This window comes from Manis javanica, chromosome 2 (assembly GCF_040802235.1).
Source record: "Manis javanica isolate MJ-LG chromosome 2, MJ_LKY, whole genome shotgun sequence".
NCBI classification, from domain to species: domain Eukaryota; kingdom Metazoa; phylum Chordata; class Mammalia; order Pholidota; family Manidae; genus Manis; species Manis javanica.
Window position 1 is genome coordinate 135180700 of NC_133157.1, and position 20465 is coordinate 135201164.

Here is a 20465-nt window from a genome sequence, read left to right on the forward strand (position 1 = left end):
TTATCATTTAAATATGAAGGATGGATTAAACAATTCCCAGACAAGCAAAAGTTGAGGGAATTTGCCTCCCACAAACCACCTCTACAGGGTATTGTAGAGGGACTGTTCTAGATGGGAGCACTCCTAAGGCTAAACAGATGTCACCGGAGAAAATAAAATCACAGCAAAGAAAGCAGACCAACCAAATACTAACTAAAGTCAAAAAATAAAATCAACTACCCACAAAAGCAGTTAGAGGAAACACAAAAGAACACAGAATAAAACAACCAACATTTAAAGAAAGGAGGAGGAGGAATAAGAAGGGAGAAAAATAAAGAATCACCAGACAGTGTTTAAAATAGCTCATTAAGTGAGTTAAGTTAGACAGTAAGATACTAAAGAAGCTAACTGTGAACCTTTGGTAACCACGACTCTAAAGTTTGCAATGGCAATAAGTACATATCTTTCAATAATCACCCTAAATGTAAATGGACTGAAATGCACCAATCAAAAGACACAGAGTAATAGAATGGATAAAAAAGCAAGACCCATCTCTATGCTGCTTACAAGAGACTCACCTCAAACCCAAAGACATGCACAGACTAAAAGCCAAGGGATGGAAAATGATATTTAATGCAAACAACAGTGAGAAAAAATCAGGTGTTGCAGTAGTATCAGACAAAGTAGACCTCAAAACAAAGAAAGTAACAAAAGATAAAGAAGGACATTACATAATGATAAAGGGCTCAGCAACAAGAGGATATAACCATTATAAATATATATGCACCCAACACAGGAACACCAACATATATGAAACAAATACTAAAGGAGGAAATAGAATGCAATGCATTCATGTTAGGAGACTTCAACACGCCACTCACTCCTAAGGATAGACCCACCAGACAGAAAATTAGTAAGGACACAGAGGCACTTAACAACACACTAGAACAAATGGACCTCACATACATCTATAGAACTCTACATCCAAAAGCCACTATTTTCAATAGCCAAGAAATGGAAGCAACCTAAATATCCATCAGTAGGTGAATGGATAAAGAAGATGTGGTACATATACACAATGGAATATTATTCAGCCATAAGAAGAAAACAAATCCTACCATTTGCAACAACATGGCTGGAGCTAGAGGGTATAAATAAGCCAGGCAGAGAAAGACAAACACCAAATGATTTCACTCATATGTGGAGTATAGGAACAAAGAAAGACTGAAGGAACAAAACAGCAGTAGAATCACAGAACCTAAGAATGGACTAACAGTTACCAAAGGGAAAGGGACTGGGGAGAATGGGAGGGGAGGGATTTGGGTGGGTAAAAAGAAAGGGGGTATTATGATTAGCATGTATAATGTGGGGTGTGGGCATGGGGAGTGCTGTGCAACACAGAGAAGACAAGTAGTGATTCTATAGCATCTTACTATGCTGATGGACAGTACTGTAATAGGGTTTGTGGGGGGGACTTGGTGAAGGGGGGACCCTAGTAAACATAATGTCCTTCGTGTAACTGTGGACTAATGACAAAAAATAAAATTCATTCTATGAGCCCAACGTCACCCTGATATCAAAATCAGACAAAGACACTACAGTAAGAGAAATTTACAGACCAGTATCTTTGGTGAACATAGATGCAAAAATCCTCAACAAAATGTTAGCAAATCGAATTCACAAATACATTAAAAGGATCATTAACCGTGATCAAGTGGGATTTATTCCAGGGATGGAAAAATGGTTTAATATCTTGAAATCAATCAACATGATACATCACATTAACAAACAGAAGGATATAAACCATTAGTCACTTAAATAGAAGCAGAAAAAGCACTTGACAAAATCCAACATCTATTCATGATATAATTTATAAGCAATGGAAAGGTGACAGTCACTCTGGAGCTTCATTGTAACTTTGGAGCTTCCACAACTGAAGTCATAGGAAGAAAAGAGCCATGTAACACATTTGATAGATAGGTTTGGATAGACAGTAGTGGAAAAGTATGTAAAAGAAGAGGCGTGCTAAGAAGCAGTGGTTGTGGAGAAGATGGAGTGAGTATGGGCTCAGAAGCCCTCTTTCAAACTCAAAGCTCTAAGCAAAAGGAGAGATTCACCTCTGTCCATTGTATTTAGATAACTGTGCCTGGTCACAGATTTGCAATATCAAAGTGTGAAAAAGAGTATCTGGGAGTAAGGAAAATATTTTGTGTGTCTGTTTTTTAGTTCATACAAGTAAATAAAAAAGAATTTACCTTTGGTCCTAATCTCATTTCTCTGTATCTAAATTCATAGTTAGCATTTCCGTAGGCTCTGGCCTGGGACCTTTTTGTCTTTATACTCTCTTCCTCTGGGCTTTCACTCACTCCCAGAGCCACAATCCTCACACAGAGCTAACTTCCATACTTACTTCTACACCAGTCCCCTCTGTGCTGCTTCTGTCAATCTGCCAGCACTTTCTACTCAGCCTTCCTGGCATTTCACATGGGCTCGCCCCTCATTCTCCCCACCCTACTCTCTTCCTGCATTGACCCTGGGAACATGTGGTGCCTTTGACCTGCACCTCCAGGCGTCTGCAGGATCCACAGGAACCTCCACAGAAAGGCCATCTAAAGACCCTGTGCCAGGCTCCACGCCATTTACCATCTGAAGTTGCAGTTCCTTCCTTAAGCCACACCCCATCCCCAAGCCTGTCTTCTGAGCATTCTTTATATTTGCTCAGTGTCCCAGAGCACCTTTAATGGACTGCTGAGCCCTGCCAGAGTGAGCTCTCAATGAATGTTCCTGAGCTTGTAAGTCGCACCCACACACATTCCCTACTTCTCTACCTCTGTCCTTTTCATCCCCTCTTTCCATATCCCAATCCCCCAAGGCTACAAAGACCTCCCCTCATCCACTGGGTCTTTCCCGACTCTATTCTCTACCTGATTTAAACTCCCTTCTTTGAGTCTTAGCTTACACATTCTGCCTTATCACCAACTATTGCCTTACTGACCCCTAATGTTCTGGAAAGTCACTAAATGAATGGATTAGGTCCAATTTATTCAATCATTTCTTGGAAACACCTAAAACTATGCTTGCAACATGGTAAGTATTCAGATGACATTTACTGAATTGAATTTTAATGGGCTTAATTACAGATTTAGAGGGTAGGTTATTTCAAACACATGTCAGCAACTATACTTTACCTTTTGCTTTGTTATCCACCTCATCCCCTGGGAGGCTCATTCTTTTTTTTCCAAAATCAGGCCCCACGAACTTTAAGGGTGCTCTCTGAGATTTTTCACTCCTCTTGTGGGCAAACAGCAAAGAGGATGACAAATCAGAGGAGGAGGAGGCTGTATAATCCGCCAGTGGGTCAATACTGCTCCCAATCAGCCAATTGAAGGAGCTTCTTCCATCTGCAAACAGGCATGACAAGAGCCTGTCACAGTACGCTTAGTGCTGCACAACCCTGCCAAGCCCACACCCCATCCCAACTGCAGGGAATAGCACCAACTGCCAGAGTGCATTGCATGAAAAGGGGCACGTCATCCTGGTGGCCACCGGCACCTCCAGGTGCTCACCTGCAGCAGTGACTAGGCACAGCTCCCCCAGGGAGACAGCCATGTCATGGCAGGGCACTGGGCAGATGCTCCATCAGATCACCAGTGGACCCCTGTTTGTAAAGTAGGAAGCCATCACCTTCTCCTTCAAGCTGCTGTGGTTGCTACAGGAATACTTGTATCTAACATAAGGTACTGAAGTCTGTGGTCTCTAGTATCAGTGTCAAAATTTCCATTGTAATCATTCCAATTAGTCCTACCACTAGAATCAACACAGTGTGAAAAACTTATATAAAGAGAAGATACTGAAGTAGTTATATAAAATGATTAAGATATTTTACTCTACAACTTGTACTTTGCTGATCATAGCAGCTGTACCATTTAAGAAAAGTTTAATGAATGAGTGGTTTAGTTCTACTTTGCTTTTGAGATGAGTTCCAAATTTGATGCACTTAACAGATTTTTCTAGACAAAACCAAAAAAATACACACATGTATAGAAACTTTTCCAGTTTCTTCCAATCAGAAATAATACTTTTCTCCTGTTTTTTTAGTAGTACAATATATATAACATCAAATTGACTGTTTTAACCAATTCTAAGTGTATAGCTCTGTGACAACAAGCACATTGATACAATTGAACAACGACCACCCACCACCACCCCTCTGCAGAACTTTCCCACCTCCTCAAGCTCAACCCAACACCCATTAAACACCAAGTGCCCACTGTCCCCTCCCCAGCCCTGGAGACTACCCTGCTACTTCCTGTCTCTAAGAATTTGACAGTCCTTTCCTCCTGTGGCTGACGTATCTGTTTCGGAGGACACAGCAGGCAGGCGATCAGCTCATGGCTACCTGCACTTGGTGTAGGTGTGAAGTCATACTGCTGTTGGGTGGCCCGTATCTGCCCAGCCACCGCCCCTCGAGCTGAGAGGGATCCCTCCTGGGTCCGGGTCTGGAGAGCACTTTGGGAGGCCTGAGTCTCAATGAACATTGGCGTGAGAACAGTACTTCGGAAACGCCAGTCAGAGTCAATAGTATATTCCTGCATGTAAGAGAATTTTATGTGAAATAATTATCTTTCTTTGTCAACACGGAAATATTTTAATTTAAAATCCAATAGTATTCAGCAAATACGTACTATAATTTCACGTATCTCTGTGGGAAGCAGCTGAAGAAGAACCTTTTCAAATTTAAAAGTTTTAATTAAGTAATTATTTGCCAACTAGAAAAACTAATTGGTACTGGGGATGAAAAAACATTTTTCTACTCCTTAACATTCGGCATTCAAAGACTGAATGGCCTACACGATAATGGCACCAAAACACAACTGCAACAAGCTGAATGACTCAACTCCTTCCTAAGTGCTCACCACATGCCCAGCACTAGGAAGATGCCAGGGATACAAGTGCCAGCAGATCAGTCAGGCTCTCCTGCCCAGGAGCTCAGGCAGAAATGTGTAAATCATCATAGCTGTTAAGGCTGCCAGGATAAAGTACACACCCAATATCTACTAAGTGGGCATAAGGAGTGATGAGGGGGCAGGCATTATAGAGGAAGGAAAATCTAAGTGGAGGCTGAATGGAGAAGTGAGCTGTGCGAAGGAGTGTGGGCAGAGGGGGTGAAGCCAATGTGAATGCTTCAGAAAGGAATGTGTGAGTATTCCAAGTAAAATTAAAAGCTAGGGTTTCTAATCAATCATGGGGAAATTGCAAACCCAAACCACAACGACATTATTACCTCACACCTCTTAGAATGGCTATTACCTAAAAGACAAGAAATAACAAGTGTTGGGAGGACATATAGAAATGGGAACCCTCGTGCTCTGTTGGTGGAAATGTAAATGGTGCAGCCACTATGGAAAATAGTATGGAGGTTCCTCAAAGAATAAAAATAGAACTACATGATCCAGCAATCCCACTTCTGAGTATTTACCTGAAGAAAACAAAAATACTTGAAGGGATATCTGCATCCCCCTTTTCACTGCAGGATTATTTACAATAACCAAAATATAGAAATAACCTAAGTATCTCTGGTGGATGAATGGATAGACAAGATGTGGTACATCTATACAATGAATTCTACTCAGCCATGAAAAAGAAAGAAATCTTGCCATTTGTGACAACACAGAGGACCTTGAGGGCATTATGCTAAGTGACATAAATTAGAGAAAGACAAATATTGTATGATCTCAACTTGTATGTAGTATCTAAACAACAACAAAAACCATACTCAGATACAGAGCACAAACTGGTGGTTGTCAGAGGCCAGGGGCAGGCGAAATGGGTGAAGGTGGTCAAAAAGTACAAACCTCTGGTTATTAAATAAGTAAGTCCTGGGGATGTAATGCACAGCATCGTGACTGTAGGTAATAATACTGTATTATGTATTTGAAAGTTGCTAAGAGAGTAGATCTTAAAAGCTCTTATCACAAGAAAAAATACCTGAGGAGACAGATGTTAACCACTTATTTGTGGCGATCATTTTGCAACCTATACAAATACTGAATCATTATTTTATACCTGGAACTGATTCAATGTTGTGTGCAAATTATATCTCAATTTAAAAAAAAAAAGCCAGTTTAGCACTATTAGAAAATGTTTGTTGACTAACAAACAGGGAAAGCTTATAATACAGACTATCACACAGACAAGCACTTCACCTGAAATTCACATTCTGACAGGGGGTGCTCAAACACAGGGTTTAGATAATCTGGGCTCATGCTCGTCATTTCAAGCAGAAAGTCTGTTGCTAGACTTAAAAAGTGCACTTCAATCTTAGGAGAATATAAGGAATTTAATGCCAACAATCGGTCCAAGGTATTTGAAGGTAACCTAGTTTCATGGCTCCAGAAATTTCGAATAATCAATCTGAAAAACAGAAAGGAAAAAGAAGCATATCCCTCAGATATTGGCAAATGAGGAAAAAGAGTGTCATGTTGAGAAGGAATGGTTTTTCATCTATATAAAGCTTAACACAGAGGGAAACCACATTTAAAAGTGTATAAACAGTATAGTCTGAGTTATAAACAATAATATGCACTGAAAGAAGGGAATATTCCAGAACCTTTAGCATATTTAACAAGAGGTGAGAAACTGGGTGATTTTATCCTCATCTCTATTACATGGGAAATTTTCAATGATGAGTATGTATTACTAACTATTTTGAAACTGAGAAAACACCTTAAGAAATTACATACAATCCTTTACTACCTTGATGAAATAAGTCACTCTAAAAATTAGTGCTGTAAGATATTCAAAATTTAACTTAGGTAAAAAACAGATTAGGCTTTGAAATTTATAGATGCTTATAAAATCAAATACAATTTTTAAAAGCTCAGTGAATTTTAAATTGAATAGAAAATTAAATAGATATGTATTCGATAAACATTCATATAACTGATTTAGGGTAGGCATATTACCACATATAATTAACACTAGAGTTCCCTCTTATTTCTAAGATTTCAAACATTTTATTCAATACTAATACATATAGTGATCTCAATATTCTTAAGTGTGAAAAATAATAATTGTCATTACAGATTTTCTTTCTTTATTTTGGAACACTTTAATTCATTACACTAGTAGAAACAGCTTTTATCCATACCACTTTTTTAGGACTTTTTTATATTAAAGTAATATCAGGATTTTTAAGTTTTACAGTGACTTAAGATACATTTTTATTAAACATTATGAATGGAAGAGGCATAAAAAACACTAATATTGCAAATAACACTTCTACAACTGCAGAAAAATACTCTATGCTAACCTAGAAAGAAATACTCCTAAATTTACTTGTCCTGGCCCAATTATTCCAAGAAGAGCACTTACTGAAGCCCATGGTTCTCATCAATCAATCCTTGAATTAAAACATCTTTTGCCAACTTAAGTATTTCCTGGGAGTCATTATCTGCTTGGCTTTCTGGATCCCTGAGAGAAGTAACAAAATGAAAAAACAGTAATACTCACTTCTGTCATTTTTGCTCAACCCCAGTAACACTGTCCAGAATTAAAGTAAAAAATTGTGGCTTTTCCCATGGAACTTTTATTTCCAAAATCACAACAGAACTGTGTCATACCTCTGTAACCTGATATCTTCCTTAGAGTACTCTACAAGCCCATCCAAATGACATCATTCCCAGGCTCTGAGCCTGAGGGAGAGGGGATGGGTGGAGGGAGTGGGGCTGCAAAGGGCTCCCAGGGAGCACTAAGAGGTCCTAGCACAGGTCCAGTCCCCAGGAGAAGTAGTGTGACTAGTCCTGAAGGATTAAGATCTCTTGGCACAGTTCATTACCTTAACCTTGTCTGATCTTAAAGGGATAACTATAAAAACAAATTACACTTTTAACTCAACCAGTAATGTCACACTTTGAATATTTCCCAGAGACGTAAAATGAGCTGAAGTAAGGACACACTTGAATACACTAAAATGATTTTTATTATTAACTGTATGCCAGAAAATGTTTTATTGTTTATTATAATCTGTTTCACACTGCAAAAGCCTGGGTGTGTTCCCTTAAAAAAAATGTATATAAAATGTCAGTGTAGAGCTTACCGGTAATTGTCATAAATCCACATAAGAATGTTATACATCTGTTCCCTGCACACGGGAGAAGGATGAGAAACAAACTCCACAACAGGATTCAAGAATTCTTGGAGCTCTCCTGGTCTCAATTTTGCCATCATCTTATAAATTATGTCTAAACATACTTTCTGTCTTTCATCATCTCTATAATGAGATTTTTAAAAATACAAATTTAACACTTTTTATTATTCTACTTTTAGATATGATGGAAACTTTTTTCTTTGTATTATTCTGTAGCTTAAAATTTATTATAATAGATAATACTATACTTTAAAAATTTCTGTTGTTAAAAATCATTATAATCGGCTAGATGGTTAAAAATAAATGAATTCAATGTGGTATTCTGTCTTGATCCTAAAATAGAAAAAGGACATTAGTGATAAAACTGGTGAAATACAAATGAACTCTAGTTTAGCTAATAATAATGAACTAATGTTAATTTCTTTTGACAAACCAATTCAACAAGAAAGAGAAACTGGGTGAAGATGTGGGAACTCTGTACACTTAACTTTTCAGTAAATATAGGAATATTCCCGAACAAAAAGTTCATTTTTAAAAAACCTGACAATGTCAAACAAAATAAGCTAAATATAAAGGATTTCATGATTTAAAAAAATGATTTCAAGTACTAGTCAGGCCACCTGGCATGTCATATAGCAGAGTGAAGTATAGCCTGGGTCCCAAATAAGATGCACACCTATTTGCTTGTTTTATGTATCTTTTCCTCCTTAAAGTGACCAGTAATGCCTTACACATAGTTGATACTCAGTAAATCCTTAATGATGGATATCAGAACACAATGACATACATTCTTTGTTACTGGCACATCACACATTTACCAATAACTTATCCCCATGCAAAAAATATGTAAACAGGAAAGACTAGAAGAGAATACAGAGAAAATAAAAATATCTTAAGTGATCAATAGCATTCTCTTTCATACTTACCTTAACAGTATATTGTGATTTTAAAAATAAATGAACAATTTTAATAAATAATGGAAACCTCTTATCTGGCAAAATAGGTACTGAACTCAAAACCATGCCTTTTAAATGTGAAAGAGCTCTAGACAGTCTCTGAGATGTGGCCTCCCCAAAGTGCCAGGTCAGAAGAAGCTGGAAGGCCAGTCCCCACAACTTTTCTTCTCAGATTCAAATTTAACAAATATGCATTTCATGAAAACCTGCAAGTTCCTCCTGAGTTGAAGGAGACAGTTGAACAAGTCAAAATTTTCTTAGCCAGCTGCATCCAAGAACCCAGAGCTGGTTTCCCACTCACCTGTGTCTCATGATTTGAATGAAATCCTTGCTCTTTAGCTGCAGGTACAGATCTGTTATTTCCTCTGCACGACACAGCACCACCTCCAGACAGAGGGTCTTCATCACACCATGGAATTTCGGCAGCAGGAAGAACACAGAATTCAGGAACCTACCCCAAAGACATGTCCTGTGAGCAGGAAGGCAGCAGACCCCCTTCCCCCGAAAGAATGGTCACCACAGCCGACATCCTACCTGTCTGCAAGAGGAGGGAAGTTCTTCACAGCTTTGTTCAAGCACACGATAAATTTGTCCTTCTTTGTGGTCTGATGTTGCTTTAACTGTTTTACGACCAGTTCACACACCAACTCCTCCAGCACCTGAAAAATCAACTTTCTTTCAAATACACAAAAGTGAACACTTATGTTAAGTACTGAAAATAGGTTTATTTTAAATAGCTAAGTGACCCCAAGGAAGGGGCTCAGTGCTACAATTGAAAAGTGTTCACAAGCGGAGGCGCCAGGCTCACCCATGGGTCTGCAGGAACCTTGGGCACGACAAGAGCTCTAGGCCCCAGAGTGCAGGTGAGCCAGGCCCCAGCCACATGTGTCTGGGCTGCCAGCATTGGCAACCTAGTTTGTGGTGCTTCCTTTTGGCACTGAAACTCTGCTACAAGTCATTTGAGAAGCTGAGCTAAAATTAGTGACTAAATACCATTTAAGACACATTTTATGATATCAGTGTTCCCGTCTCTGGTCAAATATTCACACAAACCAGAATTTTCAAGCAACTCTAACAGCAGCCCTATCCTGGCCTATCTCCCCATAGCCTGCTTTCTCTGCATGCATAGGTACCACCAACTATGATAGAACTGTCTGTGGGTTGTCTGTCTCCCCTCTCCAAATGCCAGCTCCCTCAGAGTGGGGCTGGATGCAGCTTACTTACCTGTTCATGTTTTACTGTTTTCCTAATTTCTACACTAAATAATATCATTTACATTCAAAAAAGAACTACGTAAAACAAAAGTATTTATCATTCCTGTCAAATTGAAATTTAAGTCAAGGGAGATTTAACCTGGGATCTGCTCTAATTTGCTCCATCTGTGGTGAAAATTAAGCATATTATGTAAATTGAAACCCTATATTTAGGGACATTAGAATCATGAAACAAGGTTATTCTGAATTTTAAATTTATTTTTCTAACAGAGCTGGTAATCCCTAAAATAAATTATAAATGAAGTCTGATCTTCCCAAAGGGATCTATTTCCTTTTAAATCCAATAAATGCATACTTGGTGAAGTGGGCAGCGTCCAGCACACTGTGTGGGGTGTCCTGGGTGTCTAGAGGCCCTCCTGACCTCCCCTACCCCTCTCTTCACGTGGCCTGATGATGATCATAGCCAGACTCTTACCTTTTCTTTCAGGAGAGGAAGTGGACTGGAGGCACAAATTTGGGGATCATGAGCATATAGGCAGTTTGTAAAGCCATGAAGCTGGACATCAGCAGGGAACCCATTAAAGAGGAGAGGACCAAAATCAGAGCTGAAGAGGTGGCTGGGGACACGCAGCAAAGGAAGGGAGAGAAATGCCAGAGAAGGAAGAAGAAGGCCAAGAGGAGTCATGGGGAGTCATCCTGGACGGACCACAACAGAAAATCTCCTCACAAGATGTGATGCCAGGTTTGAAGGCCCCAAAGTGCACAGCACCCGACATGCAGAGAGCAATGCAGTGCTAACGTCATTCTGCTACACTATCTTCTAGTCACACATAACACGTAATATCCATACAGTGGCCCATGCAGTTATATACATGTCTTTAACATTGTATTTTATTGAAAATGATGGTACTCCAAAAGTGCACTACACTCAAAGATTCCATAAGGTTCTTCCCACAACCCTGTGAAGTGGGTGGGCACATAAGACAGAGAAAGGTTCCCTGAGAGGCACCACACCCTGTTTAGCAGCTATGTTATGTCAAACATTGGAAGTAGAAGGTGTTACTTCTGAACCTACAGCACAGCAGGTGTTTACCAGGATAATTTTGTCCAAAAGGAAATCCTGAGACCAACTTCACAGGAACAAAAGCTGGCTAAATACTCATATCCTGACTTCTACAATAAAATGTAAGTTAACCAACTTTAAATGTTTACCAAATTTCCAAGTATTAAAAAAAAAAATCATATATGTCCTTTTAAAAAGAACACTGAGCACTGTATTCAGTTGGACAGAGAGTAAAGTATTAATGATTGCAGAATGCCCAGCTTGGTTTCTTACAGTACAGAGAATGTAAGTACCATGTGTGGTGATAAATCAAACCTGAAGCAGCATTTAGTTAACACTGCCGCACACACTCACATTTTCTCTCTCGGTGAAGTATTGAAGGATGAGCCCTAGGACCTCTGCTGCTGCCGCGTAAACCTCTTTATATTTTACAAAGGACATATTACTGACCAAAGCTTCAAAGTACCTATAACAAATATAGAAAAAAATGCATAAGATAATCCTTCCCATTGTTGGACTTAAGAGTGTAACAATTTTACTCTTCATGCTGTATCAACAGCACAAACTGAGAAAATATGAAACCTAAACATAACCTAAATTATTTGTGTGAAAATACACATGAAGATGTACTTAAGGCTCTGATATCATGTCCAGGAAGCACATGAAAGTCCACAGTTCAATCACCCAGGAGCTGCGGTAGTTAAAACACAATGCATGATATTATAAACACTTGTGGAAAAAAGCTGTGACCCAAGATTTGGACTTACTGACTCCCCCTGAAAGCCACCCTCAGGACAAGGGAAGGATGGCGAATGATGAGAGGAGCGCGCACAGCTCCACTCCCACCGACTGGACAGCACTGGCTGCTCTGTGAGTCTGTCGCTGGGGGAAACCAAAGCTCCGAACAAGGGAACTATCCCCACTGCATCTGTGCTGAGCCACACGCCTCTCTGTGATACCAGGTGCCCGGTGTAACTGGTGACAAGGAGGATACCACAGGAGGACCAAGTAGACAAGTGAGACACTTCAAAAAAATGGGGACGAGTTGGAAGGGACATGCTGAGATCTATAAATGACCATCACAGGAACAGACTTCAAAATTCTGAAACAGGAAGAGAACGAAGTGCCTATTTTGTGATGTGACAAAATTCCCGTCCCCTTCACACGAGGGGCCCACCTCCTGAGCCTGAAGCTACCACGGCTGCAGCTGGGCCTCCAAGCTCAGTGCTGGGCAGCACAAGGCTGGGTAGCCCTCGAGGGCTGTGACCCCATAACAAACAGTCTCGCAGAGCTCATGCTGCTTTCGGGTAAACGCTGAAAATACCAGTTTAGAAAATACGAAAGAAAATACTGAGCACCTCTTATTTGCTAAAATGAACATGAAAAATTTACACTGATTTTTTAAAACTTACCTTCCTCCTTCACTCTACTAACATATTTCTTCTCCCAAATTACCTCTACAGCAACCACCTCGACTTTGGTAAGAGATTTTCAACATGACTCTGTTCCTTAAATTTATCAAAATTAAACCTTACTCCAGTCTGTCAATCCAATTCAGGTATACTTTAATTTAAAAAGTCTCAAAGCAAACACCATGATACTCACTTTATATTCTCTATGCCACATTTCGGGTCATAGGGAGGCAAGTTATTGGCTATTACAATGCCTAATAATTGAATTCCTACTGAATTGTCTTTAGAATTAGAGTCTTTACTGGAAAATTTTTCAAATATTAACCTGAAACAAAAGCATAAAAGAAAAATACAGATTATCATATAATAAAATAAAAAGGAAGAAAAACATAAAATTTTCTATAGCTAATCTTCAGGGTAAGGAATACTCTATCTTTTCCCACATCTAACACCCTTCTTGCTGAAATCCCCCTTGTTCTCACCCAGGTTACTCTAGCTTTGGAACATAAGCAGTCTGTTTCTTATAAATCTAATTATTTGCCCAAATTCTCCTTTCATTGATAACAACAATTTTTGAAAGTTTTAGCTTGCCTCAGGCTATGCTAAAAGGAATCAAAGGGAAATCCTACAGCCGGGGCCAGCACAGTGAGGGCAGAATGCACTCACACACCCACAGCAGGGAAGGCAGACATAGAGACCCTGGTGGGTGCCTGAGGTGATGACCCTCCCAGAGATGCTGTTGGCACCAAACTTTGGAAACTCTGATTTTACTTGTGGCATTATAAAGGTGTACATATACATATCAAATTATATTACTCCTATCATTTTAAGTAAATTTCACTGTAGTCACCATTTACAACATGCTGTATTTTTTAAATTTCTAAACAGTATTACAAAATCTAATAAATTTATACCTGTAAGGGATCGATAAACAATCCTTCCAGCATTCAACAAGGGTTTTTATAATTTCAAGGTTATGTCTAAACACAGCTCTTTTTTGATGAAAAACATTTTTCATTAGGAAATGCAGTAATCGATTTGCTAGCACTTCATCTTTAGGGACCCCCTAAAAAGGTATAGAAATTCCATATTAATATGTAGCATTCCATTCTAGAAAAGTATATTTTAATGCAAAACTCCATTTATAAAAGACATCTGGCATTCTACTAAGGCATCCAGCTCCTGGTTAAAAACCCGTGTGTGATTGTTCATCTCCCACCACAGGTGATGGCAGACTCCCTGACAGCCTCGCGGGCAGCTGCCTCCCCACCAGACACGTGCACAGAGGTCAAGAGGGCTGTAGTCAGACACAAGGGCCCCCGAGCTGGCCCTGCTTTCACCCGTTTGCACGCCTAGCCCTGGCCCCTTCATTCTGGGGTCTCTATCCTCTCCAGGACCCTCTGCTGAGAGCTTACGAGGGAGGAAGAGGGCTGTATTCTTCCCCACTCTGGCTCAGCACCAGGCTTGCCCACCTCGGCTCTCTGCCTCATACTCCCCTCAACCCCAGGCTCCCATAAAGCTGCTGTGGTTCTTTACTCAGGCGTCCCTCAACAGCAAGATGACCCCACACTTGTGCAGACCTTGACCACGGTGCTGTCCCACTAAGGAGTTCACACCCTCTGCTTACCTCTCACTCACACTATTGCCATGCCCACGAAAGGCTCCACTGGCCCTTTCACCCTGGCTTACTGTGGCTTTCAGTAGCTGTTTCACACCCAGCAGTTCAGCTCTCTCAAGCTCAGTTGAACTCCTGACATCTAAATCAATCTATTCCAATGTTTTCTAAGTTAAACTAAATGCTTTCTTAATTTTTTCATGTCATTAAGCAGATTACAAATTGTTTCATCACATTAAAACTAAACAATCTATAATGATTGTGCATTGAGTCCCCTATACAGAATTTTATTGTTGTTAACAACCATTTGATCAATAAATATGAGATGCTCTCTCAAAAACAAAAACAAACAAAAAAACTAAACAATCTAAATTTGATTTATTGTGAAATGAGGTTGGCATGTCCAGACACAAACACATAAAAGCTGATATACATGTGTAAAGATAGCATCCATATGTATGTATGTTATGTTTAATAAGGACTGTCCCAGGATACCCTCCCAGGAAAACTCATGTACATTATTAGTGCTAATGTTTTTAAACGAATGCACAAAGCACCCCCCAGCCCCTAACGAGTTTATACTCACGGAGGCCATAAGCTGGCTTCAGCATAGCATAATGCCACTCATGTGGCAGTCACCTTTTAGCAAGCTGAACCATTACATATCACAGCCAGTATGGGTATAAGGTGGGCAAAATGAATGGCAAAATATCTAGGAACTTGAATCACAGCAGAAGTTTTCAGAATGTCACATTCAGGGTCTGCTGACCCATTCTTTACACATAGTTTTAATAAATCAATTTTCTAACTTCCAAGCTCTTAACATAAAAAGTGAAATCAGATTAAAATAAAACACTGACAACTGAAAAATAAAAGGAGTGTCAGAGGAATTATCAGAAACAGAACTGAGCAGGATGAGGCTATTTAGCACTGCAGCACCTCAAGTATCACAATTACTGCTAATTAATGACTATATGTCAGTAAGAGGAGCTTGAAGGTTTGTCACACACTCTAACATGCCAGTCAAAGACTGATCATTACTGCACACTGCACAGAAGACAGGTGTTTCCTTACTATAGGAGCAGCTAATCCCGTCCAGGAAAGAACTGTCACCACTATCTCAATCACCAGATAGTGAATCCCTTCTCCTCCGTTGTTCTCAGAAACCACCAGCTGCAGCAAAGGGCTGAGCCAGGACTTTGCATAAGGGTGGAACACCTAAAAGAGAATTGAGAAGTCAAATATCAAAGAATTATTTTGAATAACCAAAATACTAATGCAGAAACATATCTTCTATCAGCCAGAATTTTATGAGTTAACCTAAATCCAAAACAGATGTAAATCCCAATAATTACCCTGTTTAATCATATCAGATTCTCTGTTGAATTTTCTCCTCATGGGCCCCTACAACCACAGTTGAATTGGAAATGGACTTAATATTCATCTTGCTTGGCTTAAAACCTTTCTGATAAAACACTGCTTGTAGAAACCAAGATGGTAGCATGTTACATCAACTCTGTCCCATATGAATAATATGCAGTTCTAGAGAATTCTACTTTTATGCTTAGGGTATAAGAAAAATGAGAATAGAAAAATTAAGTTAAGTGCATGTGGCTAATTTTTTTTCATTTTTTCCTATATTATCAAAGTCATTCTATTACAGACTTCAGATGCCCAAGATCTCTGAAATTTAGATAAAATGTATCCATATACTAAATTCCATTTGTTTTGAAAATTGCAATAGAATGCTATTTTGATGCCAAAGAACAAATGAAAGTATAATTCAAACTATCTTCTTAACCTTCACCACCTTCTTTTTTTTCCAATTACATTTCTCAGCGATTTCTCATCTGTTCTCACAGCTTAAATATGTGTGGTCTCAAATCTGTTTTGTTTATGCACCTCACAAATAATAAAAGTATGAATACTCTCTATGTATGTCTACTGGTATACTTATAAATTATGAATACAAATTTCATTACTATATTGTTTAACTATAGATGGTCCCCAACTTACACAATGAATTTTCAACTTTATTATGGTATGAAAGCAATATATATTCAGTAGAAACTGTACTTCAAATGTTGACCTATCCGCAGGCTAGTAATATGCAGTTCGATCCTCCCCAGTGGTGCTGGCAACGTGGCAAACTGCAGCTCCCAGTCGGCCCCGTGAACGTGAAGGTGAACGCCTGCTACACTGATAACCATTCTGCACCCACACAACTGTTCCATTTTCACTTTCAGTACAGTGTTCAGTAAGTTACATGGGATATTCAACACTTTACTATAAAATAGGCTTTGCACTAGATGATTTTGCCCAACTCTTGACTAATATAAGTGTTCTCAGCACATTCAAGGTAGGCCAGGCTTAGCTATGATGTGTGGTAGGTTAGGTATATAAATGCATTTTCAACTCATAAGATTTTCAGCTTATAATGGGTTTATTGGGATGTGATACCATCCGTAAGTTGAGGAAGATCGAAATAAAAAATAAATAGGTTGAAATTGAAAAAGTAATGTAAATCTAAGTTTGACCTTTTCTTCCATAGGACAATGGATTGTCCTGAACAACCCCTTTTGGAAACCACCAATGGGATCACTCCTGAGCTCCAGGGACATCACAGAGGCTCCTCACACACACACATTTAAGCACGTTCAGCATGCTTGCCAACCTCCCTCCCCACAACTAGCCCACCAAAAAAACATCCATAACACCAAGACACTGGCTCTTTTGCTAGCCATCAAATCAGTGCTTATAGGAATGAGAGGTGGAAATCTTGTGTGACCCCAGTGTTTGGGGGCTGAACCCTGCCAAAGGATGTTCAAGTCCTAACTTCCAGTACCTGTAAATGTGACCTTATTTAGAAACAGGATCTTTGAAGATTATCAAATCAAGACAGGTCATTATTGTGGGCTCTAATCCAACGACAGAGTCCCTATTAAAAGAGGAAATTGAAATTTGTACATTTGAGACAGATGCAGAGAGGAAGACGATGTGAAAACTCGTGGAGACCACGACCTACATGCTGAGAAGGGCCCAAGGCTGCCATAAGCTGGGAAAGAGGCCCGAAGCAGATTCTCCCTCAGCCCTCAGAAGGAACCCACCCTGCTCACACCCTGACCTTGGACTTTCGGCTTTCAGAACTGTAAGACAGTAAGTGTCTGCTGTTTAAGCCATGTTTGTGGAAGCTTTGTTATGGCGGTCCCAGGAACTACAAGTCAGTCATGACCTGAAGAACACAGGCGCTGTTGTAGCACAGTTCAGCCCAGTCAACCACCTCCCAAGCCTGGTGGCCTTTGGCTCACAACTACAGTGCTTCTTCGGACTTTCTATGGGGCAAGGTGTGTCCTGTCATTCCACCTAGCACCCTTCAGTGTCTCCTTACCACTCAATGAATGAGCTGGACCCTTTTCATGAACCCTGATGGCCTGGCCCCATCACCTGCCCCGTGAACACATGGACATGCATTCACATGCCTCTTCTGAACTGGGTGCCCACGGTCTATGCTATTGGGGCAGGCAGACTTGGCTCTCCAGGGCCACCTCTGCTAACACTGCTTCTTCTATGCAAAACTTAGAAGTTGCACCACACTGTACAACACTTAGCTCAAGGGCTCTCTCGAAAATCTCCCGATTCCCACTGCTGGAAAAGGCACCTCCAACATAGTGTAATACACAGAGCAACCAATGAACATAGCAACTCTTTTTCTAAAAGAGGCAGCTATTTTTCACATAGAGTTAACAGGAGTATTTTCACCACTTTTTTGCTACTATTAACCAAGAAGGTTGGTAGCCAGAAGACAGTTGCCAACATAAGACACTTTATACAAAGATCACTACCAACTCAATGTAAGTTAATTTCCATGTTTTAAAAGAAAATAAAAGAATGACATTAAGCAAATAATAAATATGGCTGCCTAATACAGAATAAAATGTCATGCTCTGTTCCTTTACATCTTTGTTGTGGATTTTAAGTAGATGCATGTAATCGCACAGAATTTTAAAAGAAATAATTAATTACTCACTTCTTCTGTATTAATAACAAGCTTGGCTATGAAAAGACGGACATTTAATGGTACCGACGGATTTCCGAGTTTGTCATGAAGAAATTTCATCCAAAGAGGAAGACTTCTTGGCTCTGAACCCTGAAATGACACACCGAAAATTAACTTAAAAAGTGAATAAAATAACTTCATATTTTGATGTTACGAGATAACAGTGACAAAGACAGGAGCAACAAAAAGTCATGTTTATTTGCTATGGAATTTGGTTTAGTCTTTAATATGAAATGTTCATTCTTAACATGATACCAATGAATAGCGATGAGACAATACAAGACAGGCAGGAGAAAGACCTCTTCTCCAGGAGGCAGGATCTGATTTCTCTGCATGTGCTTGATCAAGGCTGTCATGGGTGCCATACATTCATGTTGATTGAGTTCGTCCATCTCTAACTCCAGGATATCATCTTGGATCATGGCATCTTTATGTTCCTAGGGAGAGGGAAGAAGCCAGTGATGCAGAGCACACTGTTCAAGTTTCAGGGTGTTTACCATTCTGACTTTTTTGGGCAAAATCATCAGACACACTCAGGTAACAATGATTAATTTGGTAATAATATCAGATACACTTGCTATAAAACAACTAAAAAATAACAGGACCTCTGTGGAGGGGAAAAGATTGTGGGGTGAGAAGTGTGGTGGAAATCACCTCCCAAAACCACATACATTTTGAAAATACAGCAAAATTGACTATTCATAAGAGAGTGACCAGGAGTAAGAGTACACTAGGGAGAAGAGTACATAAAGGAGAAGTGAACATCTCACGGAAAAGGGTAAAGTAAAAAGTGGTAACCGGCGGGACCCAAGCACTCCCCCCACTCCAACTCCCAGCAGGAGGAAGAGAATCAGAGTGGGGAGGGAGTGGAGGCACAGGACTGCTAAATACCCAGCCCTAGAAATCTGCCCTGGGAGCAGAGATGACACTGCATGGTGCTCTGGAGATAGTTAATGGAATAGAAACTTGAGAATAGGAACACAAAGAAGCTGAGGAAGAAAGAGAAAAAAGGATCTCTATGAATGAAAGAATTAAGAGAACTGTGGGACCAATCTAAACAGAACAATACTCGCATTATAGGGATAGCAGAAGAGAGAAAAAGGGATAGAAAGTGTCATTGAAGAAATAGTTGCCGAAAAATTCCCCCATCTGGGGAAGGAAAGTTTCTCAGGCCATGGAAGTCCACAGATCTCCCAACACAAGGGACCCAAGGAGGACAACACCAAGGTATATAATAATTAAAATGACAAAGATCAAGGACAATGAAAACATATTAAAAGCAGCCAGAGAGAGAAAAAAGATCACCTACAAAGGAAAACCCATCAGGCTATCGCCAGATTTCTCAGCAGAAACCTTACAGGCCAGAAGGGAGTAGCATGATGTATTTGATGCAATGAAACAGAAGGGCTTTGAACCAAGAATACTGTACCCAGCACGATTATCATTTAAATTTGAAGGAGGGATTAAACAATTGCCAGATACACAACAGTTGAGGGAATTTATTTCCCACAAACAATCTCAACAGTGTATTTTAAAGGGATTGCTCTATATGGAAGTGTGTATAACACTAAATAGCTGTCACCAGAGAAAATAAAATCACACCAAAGGAAGTAGACCAACTAAATACTACGCAAATGAAAAATTAAGTCAGCTACCACGAAGTCAGTTAAGGGATACACAAAGAGTACAGAATAAAACATTTAACATATAAGGAGTGTAGGAGAAAGAAAAAGAAGGTAGAGAAAAAGAATCTTCAGTCTTCAGACTGTGTTTATAACAGCGTAATAAGTGGGTTAAGGTAGACTGCTAGATAGTAAAGAAGCTGCCCTTGAACCTCCCCAGCCAAAACCACTGGACAGAGGGTAGAGGGGCAGAGCTGCCTCACAGCGTCGGGGGTCGGGAGAGTGGGATGCTGGCCTGCAGTAAGGCCCACCCCAGAAGGGTGTCAGGTAGGAAGAGGGAAGAAGGGTCAGGGGAGAGGGAGTGAGCCAGTGCACATCAGAGAAACTGGGAAGGATAG

At 39.9% G+C, this 20465-nt stretch overlaps 1 protein-coding gene across 4 annotated transcripts in view; it reads right to left on the reverse strand.

The window, feature by feature from the left end:
* The window catches only part of PRKDC (protein kinase, DNA-activated, catalytic subunit), a 219990-nt gene that overhangs the window by 84782 nt on the left and 114743 nt on the right, over positions 1 to 20465 (reverse strand). For all 4 annotated transcript variants that reach the window (XR_012128154.1, XR_012128155.1, XM_073229489.1 and 1 more), the window contains 13 exons: positions 18745 to 18882; positions 18416 to 18535; positions 15463 to 15606; positions 13688 to 13839; positions 12967 to 13098; positions 11716 to 11827; positions 9619 to 9743; positions 9386 to 9535; positions 8078 to 8251; positions 7354 to 7452; positions 6186 to 6393; positions 4379 to 4568; positions 3168 to 3380 (listed from right to left, as the gene is read on the reverse strand). Coding sequence is in view for 2 of the 4 variants with exons in the window: in XM_073229489.1 (XP_073085590.1) it covers positions 3168 to 3380; positions 4379 to 4568; positions 6186 to 6393; positions 7354 to 7452; positions 8078 to 8251; positions 9386 to 9535; positions 9619 to 9743; positions 11716 to 11827; positions 12967 to 13098; positions 13688 to 13839; positions 15463 to 15606; positions 18416 to 18535; positions 18745 to 18882 (1957 nt within the window). In the remaining 2 variants the exon portion in view is untranslated. The remainder of the gene's footprint in view (positions 1 to 3167; positions 3381 to 4378; positions 4569 to 6185; positions 6394 to 7353; positions 7453 to 8077; positions 8252 to 9385; positions 9536 to 9618; positions 9744 to 11715; positions 11828 to 12966; positions 13099 to 13687; positions 13840 to 15462; positions 15607 to 18415; positions 18536 to 18744; positions 18883 to 20465) is intronic.